The sequence below is a fragment of the Motacilla alba genome, chromosome 3 (genome assembly GCF_015832195.1).
Source record: "Motacilla alba alba isolate MOTALB_02 chromosome 3, Motacilla_alba_V1.0_pri, whole genome shotgun sequence".
NCBI lineage: Eukaryota > Metazoa > Chordata > Aves > Passeriformes > Motacillidae > Motacilla > Motacilla alba.
Window position 1 is genome coordinate 112,591,486 of NC_052018.1, and position 25,758 is coordinate 112,617,243.

At 47.2% G+C, this 25,758-nt stretch overlaps 1 protein-coding gene across 1 annotated transcript; it reads right to left on the minus strand.

Moving 5' to 3' along the window:
- Positions 1-356: 356 nt before the first annotated feature.
- On the minus strand, positions 357-22,648 carry HAO1 (hydroxyacid oxidase 1). Its single transcript, XM_038131749.1, has 8 exons — positions 22,461-22,648; positions 16,083-16,234; positions 9,346-9,601; positions 6,424-6,599; positions 5,853-5,944; positions 3,152-3,310; positions 2,806-2,875; positions 357-2,460 (listed from the first exon to the last, which is right to left on the minus strand). The coding sequence occupies exons 1-8, from the start codon at positions 22,595-22,597 to the stop codon at positions 2,390-2,392; spliced, it is 1,113 nt and encodes a 370-aa protein (XP_037987677.1). The 5' UTR covers positions 22,598-22,648; the 3' UTR covers positions 357-2,389.
- Between the last annotated feature and the right edge of the window lie 3,110 nt (positions 22,649-25,758).

The following is a 25,758-nucleotide window of genomic DNA, read 5'->3' on the forward strand; positions in this document are numbered from 1 at the left end:
TTCTGTCCTTGATCTAAGGACTGTGACTAAAAGTTTGTTGGGTTCACTTGTTACTGAAGACAAATAATTTTCTACTTACATATTTCACAAAGATCTATTATTTTTGTTACATTACTTACATTCTCCTCAGAAACACTCTCCCAAACCGTAGAAAGGTCTATTATCACCTGTGTGCTCTGGTTTTTTCTCAGCTTCTCCAGATGAAGCAAGTGTGGAGATAGATTTTTTTTTCTTAGCCTGGACATTGTTCAGTTTTTAAGATGGTTGAGGGCACTCAGTCTTTCTTCTGAATTCAAACAGAATTCCTGCCTTTTTTTTAATTTAATAATTTCAATAAGTAGTTATGTTTGACCGTCTCAAAATCAAAAGAAATTCTCTTTACTGTAGAATATTTTAAAAAGAGAATTCTACCAGACAAATGAATTTACTTTCTGTTAACAGTCTCACAGCCTTTAAGTATTTGGCTCTAACGTTGGTTTTTAATGCTTGTCTAGTCTTACTAGGGTTGAACTGGAAGGCAGTCAGATGATTCTCAGATAACAGGCAGGAAAAAACAATGTAAACCCCTTGTCCCAGAGGAGCTAGAAACGGTGAATTACGCACAAGTAACTAAACCGGTTTCCTCACCATCAGAACTTCTACTGAACCACCAGAGTTTCAGAACTTTCCTCGAATCTGGCTGGGGCAAAGACAGGAAACTGCATCTTCTGAGCTTTAGAAATAGATCTTAAACATGTAAACATAAGATACTATGCCCCTGTCTTTTAAGTAACATTTATATTATCTCAAATAAACAGTCTTGCTGAAGTTAGTCTGTAATTGACATCTGACACAGTCCACATTGCAACAGATATGATAAGTGCAGTAAACAGCAGAAATTATGTTTCTCTGTTCTCTGAGAAACATTCATATTTCCTTGCACAGATAAACTTTATTTTGTTGCTACGCAACTCTCACACAACAGACCACATTCTGCAGTAAATAAGAGTACAGATTTTACAACTGGAGGGCAAGCATGTGGCCTTTTGGGTTTTCTCCCCATTTCGAGTTCCAGCCCCAGCTTTAGTTCCCATTATAATATTCCATCATTTCATTACAAAGCTGCCTCTAAAGCTCAGTAAGGGATATTTCAAACTGAGCAAAGTGGGAGAGTCAGAATGCACGAGGCTGATGGGAAACAAATGGTGGAGCTGGTGATGTCAGTGAAGCCATGAAATCAAGGGTTTTTTCTCTTTTTTGGTTCTTCTTTAAAAATGAACATTAAATTTTCACATCAAGATATTCAAAACCTGTGTGGCCTTTCCCTGCTCCCTGTAAAACTGCCATACCTGCAAGGGAGGTGAGACAGGTGAAGAGCTAGCCTTGCTTTTACCCAGGATGAGAACAGTATAGTCTTACCTCCTTTATTCTTTGCAGTTGCAAAATTTCTCCTGAATTCAGTGGATATTTGAGTTGTTCAGAGAACAGAGGCACAGATCCTGTGTGTCTCTGCATCCTCCTCATGAGCAGAATGAAGAACACTGAGATTTATCTGACTTAAGGGTGTGCATGGAAACTCAATCGAGCCACCAGGCTCTTCCCAAGTCATGGGTTAATGCCTCAATTATTCAAGTTTCCCTTTTGCACAGGGCTGCAAATTCTACAAACTCTCCCAGGCAGCATCAGCCTTCCCTTGCCACTATCAGCAAATCAGTCCAGGTGAAAAATGTGACTTGGAGCTCCAGGTGGATGCAGCTGGCACAGTTTGGGCTACAGGGACCTGCAGTAGCCAAGGATCTGACATACATCCAATGCATGTACATAGCAGCTGTCTGATTGAGAGGGGCTTGTGCCACTTGAACAGCTGAATTTCCCCAGTTTTGCTTTGCTCTTTGCTTCCTTACAACGAATAGTCCTCTGGGCTCCTACAGCCTACGTGCCACAAGCCCAGATGCTTATCAAGTCACTAGGGAAAGGACACTCTGTTCATAGGAAAGCAAGATTTAATCTCTACAATCTACAGCCTAGTTTCTCTAAACAGTGAGCAAGAAGCATCTTTTGCATTTTAAATTTCAGCATTTCTGTTTATAGTTTCACTTTAACAGCTAAATTACTCCCAGGCATGGAAATTAATTATCAGCATTTGTTGCAAAACACCTTGAAGTTTCTGTGCTGGTCTTGTATAAAGGCCCATCTCTAATGACACCTCCCAGTGCAGCAGCTTTCCTTAAGAGCCCGAGAGATTTGGAAGCACCTGTAAAATTTGCTTTAGTTCCTTCTTCAACAAGTGATTTCCTACAGAGCAGAGCGTTCCCTCAGTCAGGCTTGCAGGAGGAGGCCCTCAGAGGGAATGCAGTTGGATTTTGTCTGGAAGCACCACAGGCAACGCACAAGGCAAGAGTCTTCAGACCTAAATCTTGGAAAACAATGCTTGATGTCTTCGGATCAGTGTCCTGCCAATTTCTTCTACTCTCCGGCATCCTGGAGGAGAAGTTGCAGATCAGTTCAAGCCCCTGATTTTCCAACCCACTCTAAGCCTTTTCTTTTTCTGCCTCATAAAAATCTCCATTCTGTCAGATGAAATCCACCCCTCAGCAACCAAAGATTTGCCACTACTTTTCTATGGATTTATTGCTCTCCTTGTGAAAAAAACAATCCCAAATAATGTTTTCACCTAATCTACTCAGTTCCCCATTTATAAGGCAGGGATAACAAGTCTTTTTCCCATTTCTCCACAGACTAACCTGTTTAGATGGCAAACATTCCCCTCATGCAAGTTGCTATAGCATCTTGCCTGGGGCAAATGAGAAAACGTGATTGTCCCACCTGTCAGAGCCATTGCCAGGCGAAACTCTTCCTTCAGCATCTGGAGAACTTCTTTTGCTCCTTCTTCACCCTGGGAGATTAGGAGACAATGAGAGCTATTATGTGTACGTTTATGCGTGTAGGCATAGACCGGTACGTGTGTGCCAAGAAAGGTTTTCTGCACAAACATAAATCCTGAGGGTTGGTCACAGCAAATTTTAGCAAACGGCAAGTCAGATGATGTGGATGCACACAGATGCACACACACACGCACACTGTGCACACAGACACAGGCATGGGCGTTTAATAGGGCTAAACAGTGACTCCAGGGATCTGAAGTCACGCATTTGGGCTTTCCCTCACTTACTTGGTAAGCCAGTCCCCAGAGGACAGGTCTCCCAACGAAAACAGCTTTGGCACCAAGAGCCAGTGCCTTGAGAACGTCTGTGCCTTTTCTCACGCCTCCGTCCAGGAACACCTCCACCTTCCCCTCCACAGCCTCCACGATTTCAGGCAAGACATCAATCTAGGAGACAGAAACCAGGAACACAGCTTTGCTGCTTCTGAAACTCTATTTATTTTTTGAGCCAATTCTTACGCATAGGATCCAAGCTTTACAGCAGCTTAATGAGCAGTTGCATGCCTAAATATATACCCAAATAACATAGCTTTTTATTGAGAACCAGCAGTGGCTTTGCGAGGTAGAAGGTATGTACAAAGGTCAGATTTATTTGGAGAGTCACATAAACAGAATGAGAATCAGCAGGGTCTCACAAAATGGCCATTTGACCCCATGACACATGTCTGACACAAGCCAGTATCTGATTCTTGTGCAGAATATACTGAACAGCAGCACTAAGGAAGCCTTTTGGTGGTGTTACCTCCCAAACTTCCAGCCTTCGCTAGCTTGGGGATGAAATTGGATCAGCTCACTTTAAATAATCATCTTTGCTCCCTGTTTAAATTTCCCATTCATTTATCCTGAGGGCCAGCTCAGGAGCCCAGAGGCAGGCACTGTACCTACAGACAAGGAGCGAGAGAAACACGTGCCTGGAAGAACTTAGAGTTGGCTGAAAAATTTTAATCAATGCATTTTCCCTTTTGAAAATGCATCTAATTACAGGAATGACTGTAGAGAAAATAGAAGGATTTTATTTTTCTTAATATAGGAAAAAATTAACTTTCCTCTAAGTTTTGAGCAAGGTGGGAAGTCATTTCTTTTATTCACTGAGCTCTGCTCATTCCCTTCTCAGCTTATCCCCTACACCGGTGATACAAGTAAGGGGGGAAGTATTTTTACTGTTCTCAAGGTACAAGTGTGTAACTTGGGAACAAGGGAACTAAATAATTCCTCTTGCCATGCAGGAGGTCCCAGTGAAAGGATGAGCCTCTTGAATTCAAGCCTGGAGCATTAATTACAGGGCAAATTTTCCTACAAGGCCACCTAAATAGTTCCTATTCATGAAAATCAGGGAAGGAACACCACCAGAAGCCAAGTATTAAGGAGACTGGAAACAGCGTGTGGAAGTAAGACAAAAGACACACGAATTCACATCTTTCAAATACGGATGTAATTCATTTCCTTTCTAATGGATAAAAATGACTAGAAGATGGGGGGAAAAAACTTGAAAGTGCACTTTGTTTTTAGATTTGGATTAAAATTTTCTTGAAGTTTGGCACTTGCTGTGATTTTCCCCCTCCCTTTGGTTTTGCTCTCTTGCCAGACATATTTTGGATCTATTTCCATATCCAGAGATCACTTTCTACATCCTGACAAACGGTACCAACATTAAAGTGCTCTAATAACTAAAGCATGATGCAAACCATAATTAAAACACAGATTTCCTCAATGCGTAACTAGACACTAGAAATATTGACCAGCTTGGGTTCAGCTCACTATCTGAAACTCCATGAAACTGAAGCAAATTGTTGTGTTTCTAAATTAGAACCATTTAACATGACCTGATAGAGATTCTTTATAAAAACAGGCATTGTGAAGCAGTGTTCTTTGTACCATAAATCCAGGGAACACATTGGCTTTAGCAGTTCTCCTCTGCCCTGTGGTGTGGCAAAGGAGTAACTCCTGACAAGGAGTTTGCAAATTTCTCTTCTGCTGCAGCTGTCAAAAATGAATTTGTATTTCTTGAGCTCTCCCGGGTTCCTCAAAATGGTGTTTTTAACAACCTTATACATTGTTGCTGTTGGATTACCTCACAGGCAGGCTCCCCCGAGAGTTTCAAACACTCAGTGAAATTGGGGAATAGATTCCCAGGAGGTGACAAGGGGATCTGTTCCCCTCTCCCTTCAGGGAGCCACCGTGGAAAACAGGAGGTTTTTCATCAAGAACCTATTGGAAATACTCAGAGAGGCACAACTGGGCTTTGATTCCCCTCCCTTTCATTCTCTTTTTATTTGTGCAGCTTTCCCACACCAAATGAAGCAAGATGAGTGATGACTGGAATTTTGGGGTTTTTCCTTCATCCCGAGCACATACTTTTTCATTTTCCTTTACTTCTTTCTATTTTGCCGACGGAGAAATTCTCAAATCCCTTTCACCTTTGGAAAAGTCAAGGGGTAGCACGACAAGGAAAAGGAAAAAGGAAAAACTGTAACTTAACCACTCTCTCCCTTTTCCAAAGGTGAAAATACTTGAAAGGAGAAAAATGGAGAGCTTCATTCTGCCTTTAGCTGTTCCTTAGCTGCAATTTTTCAGAAGCCTCCAAAGAATATTAAAAGAGAAAAAACGACCCTAATAGAACCTTCCGTGTGCTGCAAATGGCAACAAGGGTTTCTCAGAAAAGAATGAGAAAGAAGACATGAAAGAGGAGAGTGGGAAAAAAAATGACAAAGATTTTCCAATTTGATCTACCGAGGAAAGGCTGTGTCTAACTCTGAGTACGATGTGACATACATAGAGAAGTGGAGAAAGGTTACTACTCATGGCTTAAGGCATAGAACACTTATTCCAGGTTTTTCCTCCAGATTCCACATGTTCAGGGAAAGCAAACAAGAAGCCAAAAGGCAGAGAAAAGTAGAGATTACTGGAGCACATTGGCATCAGTACTCACAGTAGCAGGGACACCATCAAGCTGTCGTGCTCCGTGGTTTGACACCAGGATCCCGTTTACCCCAAGCTTCACAGCTTCTTTGGCATCATCAGCTAGGAAAAAACCCAAACAGGACGTGTCCTTCCATAAGTGGGAGCTTGTAGGCACCACAATCAGGGAATCACTAAGAAAACCATTGGCAGCTCGTGCACAGCCACCTTAGGGCTTCAGCCTTCCAAAGCCTCGCCTCAACACAGAAGAAGGTTTTATCCTTAAGTAGTAAGACCAGGAAAGTAGTTTGAAATGTTGGAGCAGAACATGTTATCCCTTTGGATCAGCAGCCACCTTGGTTGCTAGCCCTTATTTTCTCTATTATGGCCAGAACTCATCAGTAGGAAATCCTTTTGCTGAATGATTTTGTCCACTGCAAAATTACTGGCATGATGGTACTAATGGTGGTGTTGGGGACAACACCCGGCACTTCTGTAGGCAGCTGCTCCCACAGACACCTTCACTGGTGGGATCCTGACAGTGCAGGAGGAAGTGCCAGCCCTCCCCTTGCCCTGGCCCGGGAAGCAGCAGGGCTACCCACCCCTGAGGATGCCTTTCAGCACGATGGGCAGCGAGGTCAGCCCCCGCAGCCACTTGATGTCCTCCCAGCTGACGGTGGCATCGATGGCCTCAGCGACGTACACAGCCAGCCCGCTGTTCTCTCCAAAGTCCTTCCCCGAGGAAAATGCCAGCTCACTGCTCGAGAAGTTCTTTAAGCTGAAGTGACAGAAGGCACAGAAAAACAGGCTGAGGAGGATTCGCTGCAGTCACGAGGGGGCCCTAATGCCAGCATTCAATACCCCTGAGTTAAAGCTTTGCTGCACTGCAGGGCCGGAGCAAAACCAGCCAGTCCCAGCACGTCAGATCCTCTCCTCAGTGAGCCAAAACCTTTGGCTGACAAAGCATTTGATAATCAACATAAACCCTGGATCTTTAATGTCCCATCCAACCCAAGCCTTTCTATCTTTCTGTGATGGTTTCGTGATAACTTTGGGGCAAGTTTCTCTGGCCCAAGGTAATAGTCTGACTTCTACAGCGAAATAAATAGGATTGGGTTTTGTTTTTCAAATCCAGGGAATTCAGCTATGAGAGGAATAGGGGATCAGGGAGGAAATAAAGTTTTCTTCAGCTCCATGAAACAGATGGATGTCCATGAAGCCTTGCAATAAATTCAGAATTTTCATCTGTCCAATAAGGCCAAAAGCCTGTTTACCTTGTGTCCCTTTTGAACATTTCCTTGTAAAATGTAAGGAGGAAAGGAAGCTCATGTGAAAACATTGCTGATATTTAGGTTTTTCAGCAACAAAATCTCACAGGTTCTAGCACATCCATGTCCCAGTTGCCCTGCTCTTCTGAAACTGTGTCCGGTTCCACATTGGCCTCTTTAATACTCACATTTCACATTTTGGGAAGTGCATGAGGGTTTTTGCATGGAACCTGGCTGGTTTCACTGCTGATTTCATGCCTGCAACAAGCAGCATTTCACATGGCTTTTCTGTTCAGCTCCAGGCCCAGAAGCAAACAAGAAAGGAGCGGGCTCTCAGCAAGATCCAGCTTTTCAGCTGTTGGTTTGTGGAGGGTGGGGTGCCCAGAGAAAAACAGAACCATGGATAAGATTATATAAATAGCTGTTGTTTTTCTTGGCCTGCAAAATGCAGATCAACACTTGGATGAATGTTGCCTTACATACATTTCAGAGCACAATGGCACCTTGTTGTTGCTTTGAAACTTTGTTGAAAACCCGAAGCCAAGAAAAAGTTATCACATAAATGAGCAGAGCCCCGCGCTAGGAGAGTTTCACCGCGGCCTCTGCAACAAAGCGCTGCCCGAGCAGCGCTCGGGAACCTGCAGTGATTAATTGGAACCTTTAAGGAATACTCCAATTTCTCATGATTTCATCCTGTTCACTCGAAACCTTGTTATATTTGGGCAAATCTAACAAATATATTTGGGGTGGGATCGTAGTGCTTCAGAAACACTCTCCCGCTTTCCTCAGATGTCTTTGGGTTGTTGGACTCGCATTCAAGAACTCCTCAACCTCAGGCCTTGAAATTCTATTGCCCCTAAAAAGTGAGGGATTTTCATAATTGCCTAATTTTACCTTTCAGAGTAGAAGGTCAGTGCATATTGATAATGTGTCAAACACAGATCTCTAGCACGATTGCACAGGGGACACACATACCAGGGTGGTACATTTTCACGTTAGGTGCATTAGCGCTTTTTTGCTTTCTGCTGCTTTCCCCCTGAAACTGCATTTTAACAGAGAAGTCAGGGCAGAGCTCAGGTTCCTCTGTCAACTTTCATATCTTAGCTGCAAGTACAAGTGCCCAGGGAGACCCAGCACCCCAAGCTCTGGAGGAGTTTTTGCCAGTGAGGTGGAGAATCAGATTCACTGCAGAGCCCCACGGTTTATCTTCCTTCTGAATAGTATGGAAATGAAGAAAAACTTCTTGCTAAGTACCTGTTACTTACAATGTGTGTATAGTATAACACAACAGTCTTTGGAGACACAGGAAGAACAATTCAATTTCATTGATAATATTCAAAACTAGCTTTCACTCAGAACTCACCTCATAGTTTATCTGCTTCAAAAAACATTAAGCTGTCTTTTTTTTTTCCCCCTGTCTCTCCATTTTTGTGTTCATTTTCATGCTCTAAATAATTCTAACATGTGCCATGGTAGACTGTGGTTGTTACCAAGACCTACATGCAAGAACCTCGCAAGATTTTTAGCTTCAAGTCCTGGATATCCCATCAAAAATACTCTTCCAGCCAGTCCTTGGCTGCTAGAACTGTGCCAGCCCTTCAGCATATGTTTATCAGGGGAGTCTCTACAGTCTATCAATTCATATTTACAAAAGGCCAGGCAAATCAGCCCCTTTAAACACCATTGTAAGGTTACAATTCTGGTTTAACTCCGTTAAAATCGAATTCCTCATTGGCCCTGCAGTGGGGAGGAACTAGAATTAGTGCTGATGTCAATCCTGATGCCACAAATTCTGAGACACAGAAAATGTTCCCAAAACACACTGTGGGATAAAAATTGCCCTCATGGAGAATTTAGAAAGACTGATACCCCTGTGTTTCTGGCAGCAGCATGGCCCTGGACCCAGAGCAGTGCCATAGGACAATGCAGAAGGAACCATAACATCTTTGGAAGGGAGTTTTGGCCCACTAAGTCCAGGCCAATCCAATTCTGCTGCTGGATGCCAGTTCAACATCAGAGCAGGTCACTCCAGGCTCTGCCCCGTTTGAAGATAGCCAAGAACACATTGAAGAAATGTAAAGAAATGCCCAATGTCTCCTAGTCCAGCAGCCCCTGCAGCCCCTTTGCCAGCGTGCCAGCAGCCAGCAAAGCTTCGTGTCGACGCAAAGCACATGCCACGCGGGCAGACAGGCGCAGCTGCACAGAGCCGTTCCCCACGCCGCCTTCTCCCCGCTCCCACGGCGTGCCCAGGGGTACCTGAGGTGCGGGGGCAGCTGGAACCTGTTGCGCACGTCGGCGAGGCGGCGGCCCAGGTACGGCGTGTCCACGGTGACGAAGATGCCGCGGTAGCCGGCTCTCTCGGCGCGCCGCACCAGCGCCGCCGTCACCTGCCGCTCCTTGTACACGTACAGCTGCAGCCAGCGCAGGCCAGACGGGGCTGCCTCCGCCACCTCCTCGATGGACGACGTGGCCCAGGAGCTCAGCATCATCCCCGTCCCCACGGCCTGGCAGGCTGCAGGAGCACAGAGGGACAGTCTCTAAACAGGAGCGTTCAAATGAACACATTCCAGATTTTTGGATGTTGCCACGTTGCTTCCGTAAAATCGCCCTCCGCACGGGCGGCTGCCAGCCCAGGCTGCACCAGCTAACCTCATACAGGTATGTTTTCATGAATCTATCACTCGTTCTTTTTGGAGTAATCTTACTTATTGTAAAATAAAGGAAAAACACGCTGCAGAACTCAGAAATGTTATAGAAAGCCTTGTTTTCCTTGGTCTACCACAGTATGCATATTTTTAATGTAAATGGACCTCTGTTTCAAGACGTCATCCCCAGCCCATGGAGGAATTAAAAAGTGGTCTTTATGACAACATTTTATTAAATAAGGATTACAAGCCTCTTGGAGTGGAAACTTATGAACAGCTTATTCAAACAAATTGGTTACACCCTCCCAGGGCCACCAGCCAGTTTTCCCTCACTGGAAATACAGCAGCAATCACCCAGACCTCAAGTTCATAACCATCTTGCTCCTCTCCCTTAAATTACTGGACATAATTCCCTCTACATCGGGAATGCTGGGAACCCGGGAATTGCAAAACCCTCACATCAGATAAGGGAGAAATGTAAATGTTATTGTTCAATCTGCCTTTAGGTTTCCATTTATTTCCATTTTTGCCTTTTATTCCCAAGTCTACCTCTACTGCAAAAGCAAAAATTTAGTTAGAAACTGCACAAAAAAACACTTTTGGTGAAGAGAAGATATAAATCATGGGACATCACCATACCCTTTCAACTTAGCTGCACATGTAGCAACAGAGAAAATAGTGCTTTTCTCTTATTTAAGATCAGGTTTGAGCAGTTTGGTTCAATGAGAGTTCAGCCATCCCAAGCAGGGTTATGGCATTTTCATGCAAGCATGCTCACAACATTCCCCTCGTCTCTCCTGTAAAGTTCACGGCTCTCTGGTGAAGCACCAGCTCAACACACGCAGTTTAGATCTCTCAGGCAAATCCAAAGTTCACAGACAAAATTTTTCAAGGTTTTAGAAACTCCCAGTTCCAGTTTTGGTCGATCTGTGCTTGATCTTGATCATTTTAAAGCTTATTTTGACAATTTTCTAGACTCCTAAAACCATGAGATACAGAGGCCTGAAGTGCTGCCAGGTTTGCTTGGGGTTTTTTTTCTACCTCAAATTAGGTTTCTCTAAAAATACACTCCAGCTTCTCACACATTCAGCTGCAGTTGAGGAAAACAGAAGCAATTCATTTTCTCTAACAACCATATTATACACTTCACTTTTGGGGTGCTGCAAATTATTTATGATTTCAAATCAGTCCTACTACAGCCATGTCCCCACAGGATGCTCTTGCTGCAGTATGTGACATTTGCCAGAGTTGAAGCATGAGATGTTTTTGTAAACCAGCCTTTCCTCCTGCCATTGCATGATTGCTTTTAGTTGCTTGTTTTTTATGTTTGTTTGGTTTTGGTTTTTTTTTCCCCAGGTCTTCTTTTCATCCCTGAGCGTTGCCCAAAGGCCACATTCACCCTTGTAGGCCCTGCAGGCTCCTGTTGGGCTCCGTGCCAGCGCAGAGAGCACAGCAGGAGCCCCGCACAGGGAGCTGGGCAAGTCCATGGGATCACAGAACGGTCAAGAATCTCTTCCTCATCCCTAACCCAAACCTGCCCTCTGGCAGTTTGAAGGCATCCACTCTTGGGGAACTCAGCTGAAGGGTTTTACACAGCAACAAATGGGACAGCCTGCACTTGGGAGCCCCAGTGACCTTTTTAGCCCTTTTTCCATCCTGAAGGCTCAGAGCATCCTCCCCCCATCTGGCGGGGCATCGCTTCCTTCCGTGGTTTGGGAAGGTTATGGAATTTGTCCCTGTGGGCAGCTCAGAGGAAGAATACTTCAGGGAGGGCACTGGAGAGGAGCCCAGCTCAAGCTTGCAGATTTTGTCGGGGTGACCTTGTATGGGAATGGGAACTGCTTTTTTCCTCTAGCTGGGCACATTCCCATAATTTCCCTTTTAGGGGCATCTCTGAAGCCCAGCAGCCAAACTGCCCCACTCCAGGCATTTTTCCCCAGATCCAGCGAATCCACTGTCCCCATGCTAAGGGCTAGAGGACATTCCTTGGGATCAGCACCATGTCCTTTTGGCATGGTGGCATTTCTCAGGAGCAGCAGCCATGTTCTTGGAGCTGCATCTCCTGAGAAACAGAGTTGGTTAAAGAACTCCACGCTGCTCTCTTTGCAAACCACACTTGGCTGAGAGATCCCTGTCAGCCTCTCCTCCCTCAGCCCTTACCAAACCCTGTGTGGGAGCCATGCCCTCCTTGACACAACGTGTTTTGTCACCTGCACGAGAGGGCTGGAGGGAAAGGGACACGTGGCCAAAACGGATCTGGGATCTGCCTGCCATGCCAGGCTGCCCGGGCACGCTTGCAGCACTGAGTGCCCCAGCCATGCCACTCTTGAGGGGAATCCAGGCCAGGTCAGCCCAGGCCACGCTGTCCCATGTGAATATTGTCCTCTCCATGACTCTGGAGTGACATTAATTTTTGTATCTCAAAATTCACCTCATCTTTTGATCACCACCTAGGTAACGGGTGGGTACAAAGTCCTGCTGCTTTCACTGTGGCTGAGCACAAAATGTAATAAAAGGCCAAATCCCTCCTTCCCAGTCACAGCCATGTCTGATGGGCACAGGAAACCCAAATGTCAGCGCTCAGCTTCACAGAGAGAAAAAGCACAGTAGCAACCTGTTAAGAGCCAGAGGAACAAAGGTGTTGCTCCCTCTCCAGTGGGAATGACAGAGCTGCCAGAGACTCAGCTAAAACAGGGGGAATAAAACAGCTTTGCAGTCAATACTCCTGTGCTCCAGCTGGCAAAGCAAGCCATGCAGCCACGCTGCAGGTGATGGTGAAACCCTTCCTGCATCAGCAGCAGCCTGGAGAGGGCCTCGAGTGCAGCTGCACAGGGCAAACACAAAAACTCCAGCCTGAGCAACTGTCAGAGACAGCTCTCAAAAGACCTGGCCAAGAACACGGTCGGGTTGTCAGCCTGATTTTTGGCCATTCATGGAGAAGCCAGGCACTGCAATGGCGCTGTGAGGTGAAAACATCGACATTTAAACCACCCATGAAATGCAATATGGAATGAGCAGGAACAGAAACACCAATCTCAATAAAATAATGCTACGGGTCTGCTCATGATCAATTAAGGCTGCAGAAAACCTCAGCTATTTCTTGCTGAGCAGCTGGATGGTGCACAGGACTTTGAGTCAGTGTACTTGAGGTGGGTCCTGTTGGCACGGGGATCACGGTTTGCAGGCACAGCGTGAAGTCAGGGTGGCAAATGAATGCCTTGGCGTGGAGGAACAGTGAATCTGCTGATGGACAAGCAAGAGCAAAAAGATCCCATAGAATCAGAAGGGTTCCATTGAAAAGTGTTTGGAGAACAACCTTTTGCTCTTTAGTGGCTAAGATTATTCATCGAATTTGGCAAATATTTTTAGTCAAAGAGGTTGAAATTGGAGTGGGAAGGATGAGAAAAAAACACCTAAGTCAAAATGTCATGTGTTGATCTTTTCAAAATGGAAATGTTTTCTCCTGAGCTGACACTTTTGTTTCAAAACAGAACTATAGCTAAAAGCATTAGCCAGTAGGAAAATGAAATAAAACATTATGTTTTGGATCAAGTGAAACATTTCAGTTAATCCAAAACAATTTTCCTCCCAATTTTTCAGTCTCTACTGAACAGAAAATCCATTCTTTGGAAAATTGCCACATACACTGATGAACTACAACTAAAATGCCAGGGAATATACTTGAAGGAAGACCTAGAAAAACTGGGACAACTGCCAAGGTGCATGAAATTGTTTCAAGGACAAGAGAGCTTTCTCTGCAAGGAAGGACTCCTGCTACATTCAGACAAATGGCAGAGAAAACTGAGGAGCAGCCTCATTACAGCCTGCAGAGACTTTTAAAAATTCATTATTATTATTTTAAAGTCTAGCTAACAGTTCTGCATGCAAATCCAGCACCTGGATTTGAGGCTGTGCAAGGTTTGACCATGACTGCAGTTTATTCTGCTCGGACTGGGGTCACCTAACCTTGGAGTAACTTACATTGTGTTGGCTGGCCTGTCACCAGCAACCCTTAAAATGACAGCTGGATGCTTTTCCTAGAAAAGATTCTTTGCTCACACAAAAGAGCTGCCCATGAAGGGGCGTTTCAGGTGAGCTGACAGAGCCTGCCCTGTTCTGGGAAGGTGCACAGCCCTCTCCACCAGCTTGGTTGCTGTGGGACAGCATCCCTGAGGAAGCAGCAGCCCCAGAAACCCTGGCAAGTCCCAGAGCAAGAAGTTGTGAGGGTAGGGAGTTCTTAGGGACACCATGCCATGCCTTTGTCCCCAGAGGGGACATTTACCCTACAGCACGTGGCCAAACCTGCCGGGAGAGCAGAGCAGCTCCAAGCAAGACGCTTCCTGTCCCTCCAGGAAATTCCTCAAGCATTGTTCTCAAAACACCGGGAGCTCAGGGAAGGAGCTGCCATTGCCCTCTTCACCTCCCTGCTCTGCAGGACAGCCGTGTGAACCAGGATTATCCCTCGGGGCTCAAGGCAGACTCGTGGCACACCGGGAGGCTCCTCTGGGAGCTGCTGTACCCCAACAGGAGCCAGGGCTGGGAAGGGGCAGGACTCAGGCCACGCTGTGCCTCTCCAGGATCACGGCAGAGGCAGCACCCCAAACAGCACCTCCTGCACACCTGAGCCAAGAAAAGCCAGGCTTAGGGAGCATGCCAGGCTTTGCAGAAGCCTCAGGACTATGGATCAGACTTCCTTGGCTTGTGCAAACCGGTGCAGCTGGAGCAGAAGCTGAATTCAAGCAACCAACAGTTGGCTCACTTAAACTCCGTGCTACCTCTGGAACAGAAGAGAAGTTGGATGTGGCAAAGCCCCTGATCCCGAGTGTCCCAAGTTAAGGGAACCCTTAAACCAAATATGTACTTTAGAGCTAATTTCTGTCATCTTATAAGGTCAAACCAAAAGATTGGCCCTGAGTGCCCCTCTCCTCCTCTAACAGCACAAAACCAAAGCCATTTTTTCCTCCTCCAAATGCCAATGTAATACAGAGAATATGATTTTAATACTGCCCATCCTTTGAAAGCAATGAGAAATTCACCAGCTCAAATGGATAAGCTTACTGCACCACACATTCCAGCTTTTGGTGGTGCCAGTACACTGAGCTGTGCCAGCTTGAAAAACCGGGAACATGAAATGCAATAATCACGTGTTAAAGTCTGCAAATGTGGTACCCAGCCTCATTGCACCACTCAACTTCACATGCCTTTGTGGATTTATGCCTTAACACGTGGCCGGGCTGCAGCATCAGCGGCAATCTTGGCTAAGAAACATCCTGAATGTCGCGTTTCAAATCTCGCTCTCACCGTTGCGTTAATGCTTGCGCTTCGCGTTTCAGAGCTTCCTCCCTGCTCGACCCGGCCCGGAACGGACCCGCGGGAGCTGCCGAAGGACGGGGCAGCAGCAGGGCCCCGGGGCCCTCGCCGAAGCCATGCGAGGAGCTGCAGTGCCATCGCGTGGAGCGCGCCGGCACTCACACAGGGAAAAGCGCGTCGGCTCCCTGGAATGCTCCTGGGAAGGGCAAAGCGCGGCCCCAACAGGCCGCACAATGGGAGAGGGGCGGTTTTCACAGGTAGCGCTGGAGCTGTGCTGTAGCCCACCCCCGTGCGCATGGCAGCGATGAGAACTGAGCAGCTCCCACTGCAGGGCTGAGAATTCGGCTCCCTTCACACCAGGATCTGCTGCACCGGGCATGGAAACGCTGCCGGATGAATAACCCGGCCACGCACAGGATTGTTTGTTTTTTAAATATCACTTATTTAGGTTTTGTGCCCTTTTCCTTTCAGCACGGGAGCACTGGAATGCACAGCCCACAGCTCTTCCTCAGATTTGGTGCCATTCTGCAGCTGGAGTTAAAGAAGTAGGTGACAGTTCTCCATCTGAATTCTGATTAATATCCTTTTGAGCTGCAGCCTCTGTGCTGGCAACATCTTAGTGCAGCTTCTAGTCCAGAGGGGCCCTTATCTCACTGCCTGCCTGGGATGCTCTCAAAGAGCTCTCTTCCAAGCAAGGATTTTTGCCAGGCAAACAAAGGCCTCTAGAAGCTGGATGAATTTCTTGAGTCAATTCTCTAATGGCAAGAATGTTGCTGTGGCAACGTTTACAGTTACATAGAATGGACAGACAGGTAGGTAGATGTTTTCAATTTTATATATGACAAATTATTCCCCTCTTGCATCCTCCATTCCCCCGCCCCGTTTCAGGGAGAGGGAAAACACACTCGGGCGAGTGAAACGGTAAAAAACAAAAGGCAAGCATCAATCCGGCTCCCCTGAGCAGCAGCTCAAGCCCTGCAGGAGCCAGGAGCCCAGCCGGGATGCCATGCAGGCCCTGCCCCGTCCCTCCCCGCTCACCTCGGGCGGTCGCCGTCTCTCCGTGGGGATGAGCCATGCGCTGCATCGCGGTGGCGGCCACGCACACGGGCACGGTGACCCTGTGCCCCAGGACAGAGGTGGACAGGTCCATCACCGACACGTCCCTGAGCACCCGCGGGTACAGCTTCCACCTGGCACGCACAAATACACGGAGTTTCAGAGGGCTGCAGCGCGGGGGAATGCACAGCTCGCAGCGGGCGAGAGCAGGCTGTGCTGCTGTCACTGGGGCTGGAACAGAATCCCGCTGTGCCACCCGGAGCTGCGGCACAGCCCCCGCAGGGCACGACACCTGGAGGGACCAAAGAGCAGCGAGGGTGAGAGAGGCGAAGACCCCTTGAACGTTTTTGGCTGGTATTGTCAGGAAGGAAAGACAGGAGCTGCAGAGCAATGAGGTTCGTGGGGAGTCTCAGCCCCCCGAAAGCCTCGGGGCAGAAGTGGGTGCCAGACGCTGTGTGCACCTGGGGAAAGTCATCAGCCACCTCAGCCACCCCTGCCATGGACTAGGGAACACACGGACACGGGATTATTGGCAACACAGGCCTGGCCTGCAGGCTGGGAACTCCCTTTTCCAAACCAGAGCAAACTGAACCACACTCAACCTGAAATTACAGTTTGCTGTAAATCCTGCAGCCAGGCTGGACACCACAGGTCTGCACACACAAATTTACCTTTTTTCCCTCCCACACACAAAACAGCATCAGAAGACCATGCTCAGGTCAGCTTATTACAGGATCATTACAGGATCACCTAAACACCATAACATCCAGGGTTTCATGAGGAGGGCTGCATTCCTGGGGCTGCCTGTGCCACGGGGCTTGTCCCATCATCCAGGGATGTGCTGTCGCAGCTTCTAGTGCTGCCACCACTAGAAGCCACAAGAGGGGGTGCAGCACCTGGGGCTGCCTCTCGAGAGCTCAGCCAGGCCAAAGCCTCCCTGCAAGCACCGACCTCTCAACCGAGGCCTCCCTCCCTCCAAAAGGGCTCCCATGGCTCCTGAACTGTAATTGCAGAGAAGAATTAAAAATGTACGGTCCGATACTGCTGAACTTGGGCAACTGCTCGGCACCAGAATGCTCGAGACTGATAATATTGTAATTACCAGCACAGAGAGAAAAGCAGAGCCACAGCTACCCTCCGACAGGGAGCAGAGGTGAGCTTGAGCTTTAAAATGAAAAATCAGGGGGAAAATACAGAATCTGTTTTATAGAAAGATCAAGACACATTTCCCCAAAAAGCCTGGGGCAGAGCCAGGATGAGACCCACCTTTCTGAAGGCCTGGGGCTGTGCCAGCTCTCCAGGCAGCACTTCCCAGGGAGGAGGAGGACAGTTATGATGCTTGGAAGGAGATGTGTGGCTGTGCAAGTCAGCTGTGCTGCTCAGTGCCAAGACACACACAGCAGGAACATCTCCTCACTCTTGTTTTCATGCCATTGTAACAGTTTGTTATTTTTCAGGGGAAGATGGGCTGAGGGTGGGACCAAGAAAACATGAACTTCTTTTTCCCCCTTTTTTAACTAATCCTCATTCCGAAGGCTTCCACTCTGCCCTGAGGTATCTTTTCCCAGCAAAGAAAGAAAACAAAAATCCCTTTGTAACCTTGCTGGTTGATCCAGTCAAACCCAAAGCATGGAGGATGTGAAGCATCTCCCTCTTGCCCAGGCTCCTGGTTTCTCAGACTGGTACCTGCCTGTGCCATCTCACAGCCGGCCTGTGAGAGTCAGTCCCGAGGTACAACATCCCCGTGGTGCTTTTGGCTGGGAAGAGAAACAGGAGGAGACAAAATCCTCCCAGCAGTGCATGCAAGAAAGGTGATGCAGTCCCGAGCAGAGGGCCCTGATCAGGTCACACCCTCTCAACCAGCAGCCAGCTGGATGGGTGCTCCTGCCCCAGAGCTGAGCGCTCCCACAAACACACCAAGAAGGTTCACTACCTGAGTATCATCATCCTTCAGTAAAGCCTGCTCTTGCCTTGGAAACTCGGGTGTTTCCAGCTCTGAGACAGACACTTGGAACTGGGCATTGTCTGGACAGGGAAATGCCCTCCACAGCAGCAAGGAAAGGCCCCAGGCAGCATTTCCCCATCGCCAGGGCACATTCATTCGGCTGCACACAGCACCTGCTTCCTCCAAGTCCTTCAGTGAAACATTTCCTGTGTATTTTGGAAAAAAAACTTGGGTTTTTTTTTTTTAATTCATCATCTCCTCATCACCCACATCTTTTTCCAGCCAAGTCCACAGTGGTGTGCTGCAATCAGCAACTGAGAGTGAAAGCATCCTTCTTCCCAGCTGGAAGCAGGAGGTGCTGCAGAGGGGAAGGCAGCGAGCGCTCCCGATTTAGGAAGCTTCAGCTAAAAGCTCCTTTGAAGGAAGGATTAAAGGGAAGGAAAGGGGATTAATCTTTTGGGTTCTTTCCTTTTTTCTCCACGCTCAAAAAAACTTCTGTTTGTAAATTACCTTGCAGTGGGGCAGGAGGGAAGCACTGGCTGCTTTCAGCTGGAAACACATTGAAATTTTCCAACTGCACCATATTTTCAAGCAGCTCCTCTTGTTCCTCTCCCGAGTTGTCCCAAATCCCCTCATGCTGCAGGGTAAGAAGCACATTTGGAAAAAGACACACTGCTCAGGCCAAGCCTCCGTCTTAAACCCAACCCAGTTTGCTGCCCTTGTGTCTCCTGCAGCTCCACTTCCCTTCAGGGGCTGGTGCTGTGCCAGGCTAAGCAACAGCTGCTTTTCCTTGGGGAAACTTATCTTCCCTCCCAGCATGTTTTGCCCTCCGCACTCTTTTTGTGGTGCACTGGGAATCTGAGGTGAAAGACATCACAACAACACAACTAAAATTATTATTCCAAGCATTCCTTTCCTTTTCTCCCCCTGAACTTCCCAGACTTGTCTGACCCAGTCCCAGCATCAGCCTTGCTTTTCAAACCAGTGTTTAAATTACTTCTGTGGCCGTTTTAATGCCTTTAATTGCTATAAGGTAACAGCAGAAAGCCCACACTGATGAATTCAATTGATGAATTGATGATGCTCTGCTGAAGCAGCAGCTGCTGTTCCTTGCACACGACAGAACAAGGCAGCTTCTCTCCAGGCCTCCGGGAATTCCTTGGCAGGGCAGATTAGCAGGAGCCTGCTCGACGTCCCCACTCCCTGGCATGCCAAGAGGGGAGGCTCCAGCCTGATTTCCTGAATGCCATCGAGCTAAAGGCTTCCCGACCTTGTCACAAAAATCTCTTGTCCATTCAGGCCCCTCGCTTCTGTGACAACTCGAGAGGGGATTTCAGCTCCAGACAGGCCTGGGAGGACACTCAGCATTCCAGGATGCAGAGCAAACCCAAGGAGAAGGCAGGCAGGCACCACAGGGAATGACATATGCTCTGCCATCCCAAATCATCCTTTCTGGCCTTAATGCTTCACTTCTGCCAGGGCCATTTGAGAACTGTGAATAGGAAATACTTTTCTGGCCTCAGCAGGAACACACTGAGTCAACATCTGAGTGCTGGTTCTTCCCTCAGTCCCAGAAGAGCTGGCAGCTGGGGGAGAGTTGCTGTAGCTGGGGTTAAACTCATCTTAAACACTGTCCTTGTGGAGGCAGTTTGTACTCTGGTATCTGATTGCACAAAGCACCTCAAGGTCAAAAAGCCAAGAGATTCCTTTGATAATCCAATGAGTATGAATTGTGCTGCTCCAAAAACTGCATGGAGTGTTCCAAAGATACTGCAGGATCCAGCAACACAACCACCCATTAGGGTTAGTTCTTAATAACAATAATAATATTAGTCATTAATAAGATCACCTATTAATTTCTCCAGAAATGAAACCATTTGTTTGACAAAAAAAAATAATAAAGAACTCACAGAGAACCCAGCACTGGTTTTCCACCCTCACACCTCACCTGAATGACCCTGCACCATAAAGGTACAAGCTGACCATTCCTGCTTCTGGTTCAGCTTTGTGCTTTCTCTTCCACTTAAACTTATAAATATTTAATAATCTGCAAACTTTCTAAACCAGACTGAACCCTGCAACTGAGCTTCTGACAGGGGAAATCAATGGCAAACGAAGCTGAACATACTCCTATCTTTCACAAAATTATCTGACTTGGTGATCTTTGTGCCTCGGGGGTGTAAAGTCCATCTGACTTTATATTTACCCACCAGCTGCAGTCAGAACAGGCAGGAACACCAGGACTGTGTGAGGGTCAGAGCAAGCAGCACTGCCCCACCTGTAACAGCTGGGCCATGCTCCTCCCAACAGCATCCCAGGGAGAAAGAAAGGTTTTTCAAAGTCCTTTGTGCCAAATAGGTCTTACAAACCAAAACGTTACCAAGTCTTTGTAGCAGGTTCTATTTTTAGAGATGTATTCCCAGGAAGCCATTGCAAACACGGCCTAAGGAGTGTTCATGGCAGCATCCCATGCTGAGAAAATGGGATCTTGTATGTCAAATACAAAGGGAGGGAGAGCAAAGACAGGAACACCTCCCAGCCCCTTCATCCCCGCTCTGCTGAGGAGCAGGGAGCCAGCACTGGGGGACTTTCAGCCACACCAAATGCCACTGATTTCTTTTAATGTCTCAGGCATTGCTAATGAACATCTCCTCCAGTCCCAGGCTGCCTGCAAACACCACAGTTTCAAACACCTAAGACTGGAGGGTTTTCATTGAAAACCTGATAGAAGATTCAGGAAAGATGAGGTAAGCCTGAAGCCCACGGGCAACCAGCGAGATTGAGGAGGTCTCTTATCAGAGGAATCCATCCCTGTGGCAGGAACAGCTTCGGAGCAGAGCTGCCCTTATCTCCCTGCTCTGCTGATGCCAGCACAGCAAGGGACGTGCCCAGCTCTTTGTGAGCCTGTCCCCGGCAGCTTTAGATCCCACCTCATCATGATCAGCTTCAGCAGTTACAAGTGAAACACTCAGTGCTCCTGCAGTTCATTGCCCGCAAGTGCTTCCTTGGAGCGTCCTTCCCTTAATGTCTCATTTTGCTTTAATGAGGGCAAGTGGCCTCAGAGCATCTGGAAGCATTAAAAAAGGTACAATAAAAATCAGGTGAGTGCTACTCCATCCCCCCCTGCTCCTCTTTGCTCCTCAGGGCAATCTTGTGGCTTGTGTTTGAGCAGGGGAATTTCTGTGATGGCAGGTTCTGCATGCAGCTAGGAGGTCTGGAATAAGCAGTGGAGGCGAGTTGTCTTCTCTTGACATTATAAAGCTTTTCTTTGTGTGTCCTTAATTTTAAGGTTCTGACCTTTGAGATCCTGCTAAATGAATTATCAGAGAGTCTTCTACAACCTTCAACTTGCAGCAGAGTTCAGCTGAATGGCCCATAGCCTGTGGAAAAGCAACTGGAGCAGTGAGTAGCAAAGCAGGGAGGGGGAAAGAGCAAGGATAAACCAGGACAATCATGGCTCGGTTTGTTAGAGGAACTGAAGACAAAGCCTTTGCAATGACAAGTGCAGGGGGTTAAACGTCTGCACCAACAGCCCCAGAAGGAAGGAGATGTCAGCAGCTGTTTGAGCAGCTTGGCTGGGGCTCAGCTGGGCTGAGGGGAGCAGCCTCCAGCTGCCTCCTTCCCTCTGCCCTGCTCAGGGACATTTGGGAGGAGGGAACCATCTGATGTGATGCCATTTGTGACACTTCCAGCGAATCCCACAGCAAGTGCCCCCGACTTTGTGCTGACCTTGTCCTTCTGAGGCTAAGGCTGACCTGAGACCACATTGTGACAACAGTTTAGAGGGTCAGTCTAAGTCCAAACTGGTTGAGAATAGTTCCCAGCATGTACAGTATCTCCTGGTGAAGGGCTGACCTCCTGCTGGAAAGCCCTGAGCACAGCTGGGCCACGCAGGACTGAGCCCTGCCTTTCCCAGATCACCCCAGAGCTGGGAAATGCAACTCCTTCCTGCAGCTCTCATCTGGGAAGGCCACAGAACTAATTCAGTTTAGGAGAACTAAGGAAAAGGCAAAACTGACTAAGGACCTGAAAAGTACAGCCCCACCCCAAGAACCCCTTGCTGGCACTGTAACCCCAAATGTAGAAATTACAGATCCATCGGCGGATCAAATACTGGAGCTGAAAGACTCTGGAGAGAATTTCTATTAACAAAAGAACCCAAATGCAGGCAAAACTAAAAAGGTGCTAATGGATTTTAGGGACTGCTTTTTGACAGAAATTGTTAGGTGGAGGAGTGAAAGGGGAGAGAGAGTTGTCCTGAAAAATCAGCTGAGAGTCTTTTTGCTAAAATAGAAAGATGCTGCAGAGGAATTGAGTTTTGTTCACAGAGAAAAATCTAAAATTGCACCACATCTACCAAAGAAGCAGAGCTTACACCCCCTGCCTCCCACCCCAGCCTTCAATCATCCTCCTACCTGGAAAACGCTGCGACATTATCCGCCAGGGTTTCCTGGTCATCCGCCCCAGAGCGGTAGTAATCGTACACGGACTTGGGCAGAAAGCTTTTAGCATACTCCTCAAAATCTGCAACGCACACTGGCTTGCCAGACATGTCTGCAGATCTCTCTGGGTTACTTTATTCCCACTCCTTTAAACTCTGCAGTTTTGCCTGTAAATCATTAATATGGGACCTCGTCAGGAGTCAACTTGTCTATGTTCTCCCCACCACAATAAAAAATAAATAAATACAACAACTTCTTGTGTCATACTGGACTTCAGCACCATCTTTTAGTTCGTGTGGTCAATGCCAACCTAAAACACAGCAGAATAAAATATGGTAAAAAGGAAGAAAATTAGTAAGCAAGGAGAGAAATTTGTAGTTAAAACTCCAGTAACAGGAATGCACCTTTCCCTCTGTCATCCAAGATATCCAGGAGACTGAAAGCAGAAGGAGTTTGCTAACACCCAAAAAGCAAAATCTTGATTTGGATGATTGCTAAAAGCAGGTCCCAGCCTGCACATTTAGGGTAACACCTAACACAGGTGAGATTGCAGTTCTTTCCATTGGAATCCTGGATACCAAGGCCAGTTGCAGAGACCCAGCTGCCAGACATCCTTGGGCAAACGGCTCCTGATTTTCAGGTAATTCCATCTCCACAACCCAGAGGGCTCCCGTTATTTCTCAGGAGTCAGATGCACTCACCGGCTGGAAATAAAATTGTCTTATCAAAGATACAGCCCTCATCCAAAGTGTAACAGACTTGGTTAACATTTCTTGATTTCTCCTTGTTTTAAATTTTAAAAAACATGCAGAGTTTGAAATGGGTTTACAGTAATTGTTTGACAGGGAAATTAAGAGCATATCATGTGTATATATTCATTTTTTCAGCCGCAGACTGCACATTAATATCAATTTACACACAATTACACCACGAGGCATTTGTCACATATCAGTGTCAGAAACAATTCAAATGCAAACTGCTTTAACCTTGGCATTTCACTGCGCTTGCAGCAAAAAACTGGGGACACGTCTGCTTGCATTTATTTAAAGTTTGCATCATTTGTGCTAAAAACAGGTATTTATCCTGGAGCATGAGACAGGAAGTGCTGCATGACAGCTGAACATTGTAATATGTGCAGCTGAACTCAACCTTAATGAACTCAAAAGGTTTTCATGTTGGGAAGTTGCAAAAATTTCTGGAGGCAACAACAGTGTGGCACCACTGTTCCCCTCTCCCCGTTCTAGAATGTCTGTTTTCTTCAAAACTCTTCCCACCTTGCTATTTATTTTTCCACTTTGATGCTTCTCTGCCACATGCACAGGATATTTATTGGTGATTTAGTTTATTTGTCATTATTTGCCACTCGGGCTAAGAGTTTCTCTTCCCTCCCCTGTAGTGAAGTTTCTCAGGCGCCACCCTTTATGGATCCTCCCACATGTGCCACTCACACCCCAAAGCCCCTCTGGGACCACTGAATGCCTGCTGCAATGCAACCAACACACCTTGGGATGCTCCACACAGCTCAGGGGTCCAACTGGCACTGGAGCCTCCAGAGGGATCCCCACTTCCCATGCTGGCTAGCTGCTGAGCTGGGATGAGGGGGAAGGGGCCAGGATCAGCACACCAAATGCAAAACGTGAGATTTACTGCCAGGTCTCCCAGCACATCTGACACCAACACACACAGCTTCCCTCCAAGTAACTGGCTTGTCATTTTAATGGATTTCTCCGGGTGAGATTTTCCCTGGCTGCTTAATGAGGCATTGGCTGTCTGACCTTTAACCCTGGAGCCAAGGAACAGCATCTCGGCTGAACAGCCAAGAGCCTGTCCGAGCAACCACGCGAACCTCACCGCCACAGGCCGTGTCACAAATCCCAGCAGAGCCAGCCTGGTGTGAACACCCCCTCCCACATCTCCTGCTTCTCCCTTGTTCCTTTGGCAGGAGCTACAGACAGAGAATGGGGTCACACCTGGAGCTCAGCTGAACCAGGCTCGGCAATGGAAACTTTTCACTGGGGTTCCAAAAGATCCATCACCTATTCCAGAGGAAAAGCCCCACTGAAGAGAAACACAACTTGTGGCTCAGAAAGCACTACTTGCAAAAGCCAAAAAGACTTCAGAGGAAAACCACAACATGCTTGTCCTGATGGCTGTGACTCGCTAGAAAGGGAGACTTCCGCACAGCATTCCAGTCTGGACCTGTGTCCTCCTGCAGGATCGGAGGGACAACATCAACAGTCTCCTGTCGGCACACAGAAACCTCTGCAGGGGAAAGATCACCCAGCTGGGACTTTCTCCCTTCAGTTAGCTGCAGTAAAGATTAACTGGAGAAGTTAACTGCAGCACAGAATTCCAACACTTCAGTGTACAAGCCATTGCCCGTTTCTCAAGACTGTTGTGCAAAGCTGTTTTATCAAGTACCTTACGTAAGTAAAACAGTTATTTTGGCTTCTGCATTTCCCACAAACAATTTCTCCAAATAAAGTCATAAAACACCCACTTTCTAGAGTGTTTTTGGACAGCATCTTACATCAGGCAAAGCTGAACCAATTCGTTTTGTCCCCTCCAAGCCAGCCGGGAGAACCAACAGAAAATATTTGTGGAGTTTTTACCCCAGCAGCCATCTGGCAACTCCACTGTGGGAGTCCAAGCCAAGGGATGCTGCAGGGATGAGGACAGCTCCTTGGCCATTCAGCAGGTGGCTGGAACACGCCCCTGGATGTCTATACTGGGAAGTCTGGAGACTGCTGGGATGTCAGAAGGGTGGAGCACTGAGCAGAGGGCTGATTCTCCTGGGAGGAGCTGGATGGTTCAGAGTGCAATGAAACCAATCCAGGGCAGATTTACAAAGAAGGTCTCAGTATTAGTGCTGTCCCCACAACCACAGCGACACAGACATGAAAAGTGTCCTTATCAAGGTGATCTTGTCATTTCCTGGTGTGTGACTGACCCTTGGAATGGCCACTGTCCTTTCTGCACCTGTGCCAGGAAAACCCATGGTGCTCAGGTTCAGGTCCCACACTGCCCTGGAATCCAGATGTAAAAGTCTCCAAGTACCAGCAGGCTCCAAGTAATTCTAATGAGCCATAAAAAACAACCTTTCCATGTAAAATGGAAATTCAAATGAAAATACTAGGATAACTACATCCCCATTTGTTCCCTGTGTGTTTAAACACGGAGCTCTCCTTTCTCCTCAGGAAAGATGAAGTGAGAGTAAAAGCAGAGAGTTTTAGGTGTTTTTCTAATGGGAGAGGAATGAAGGTGTTTGGTT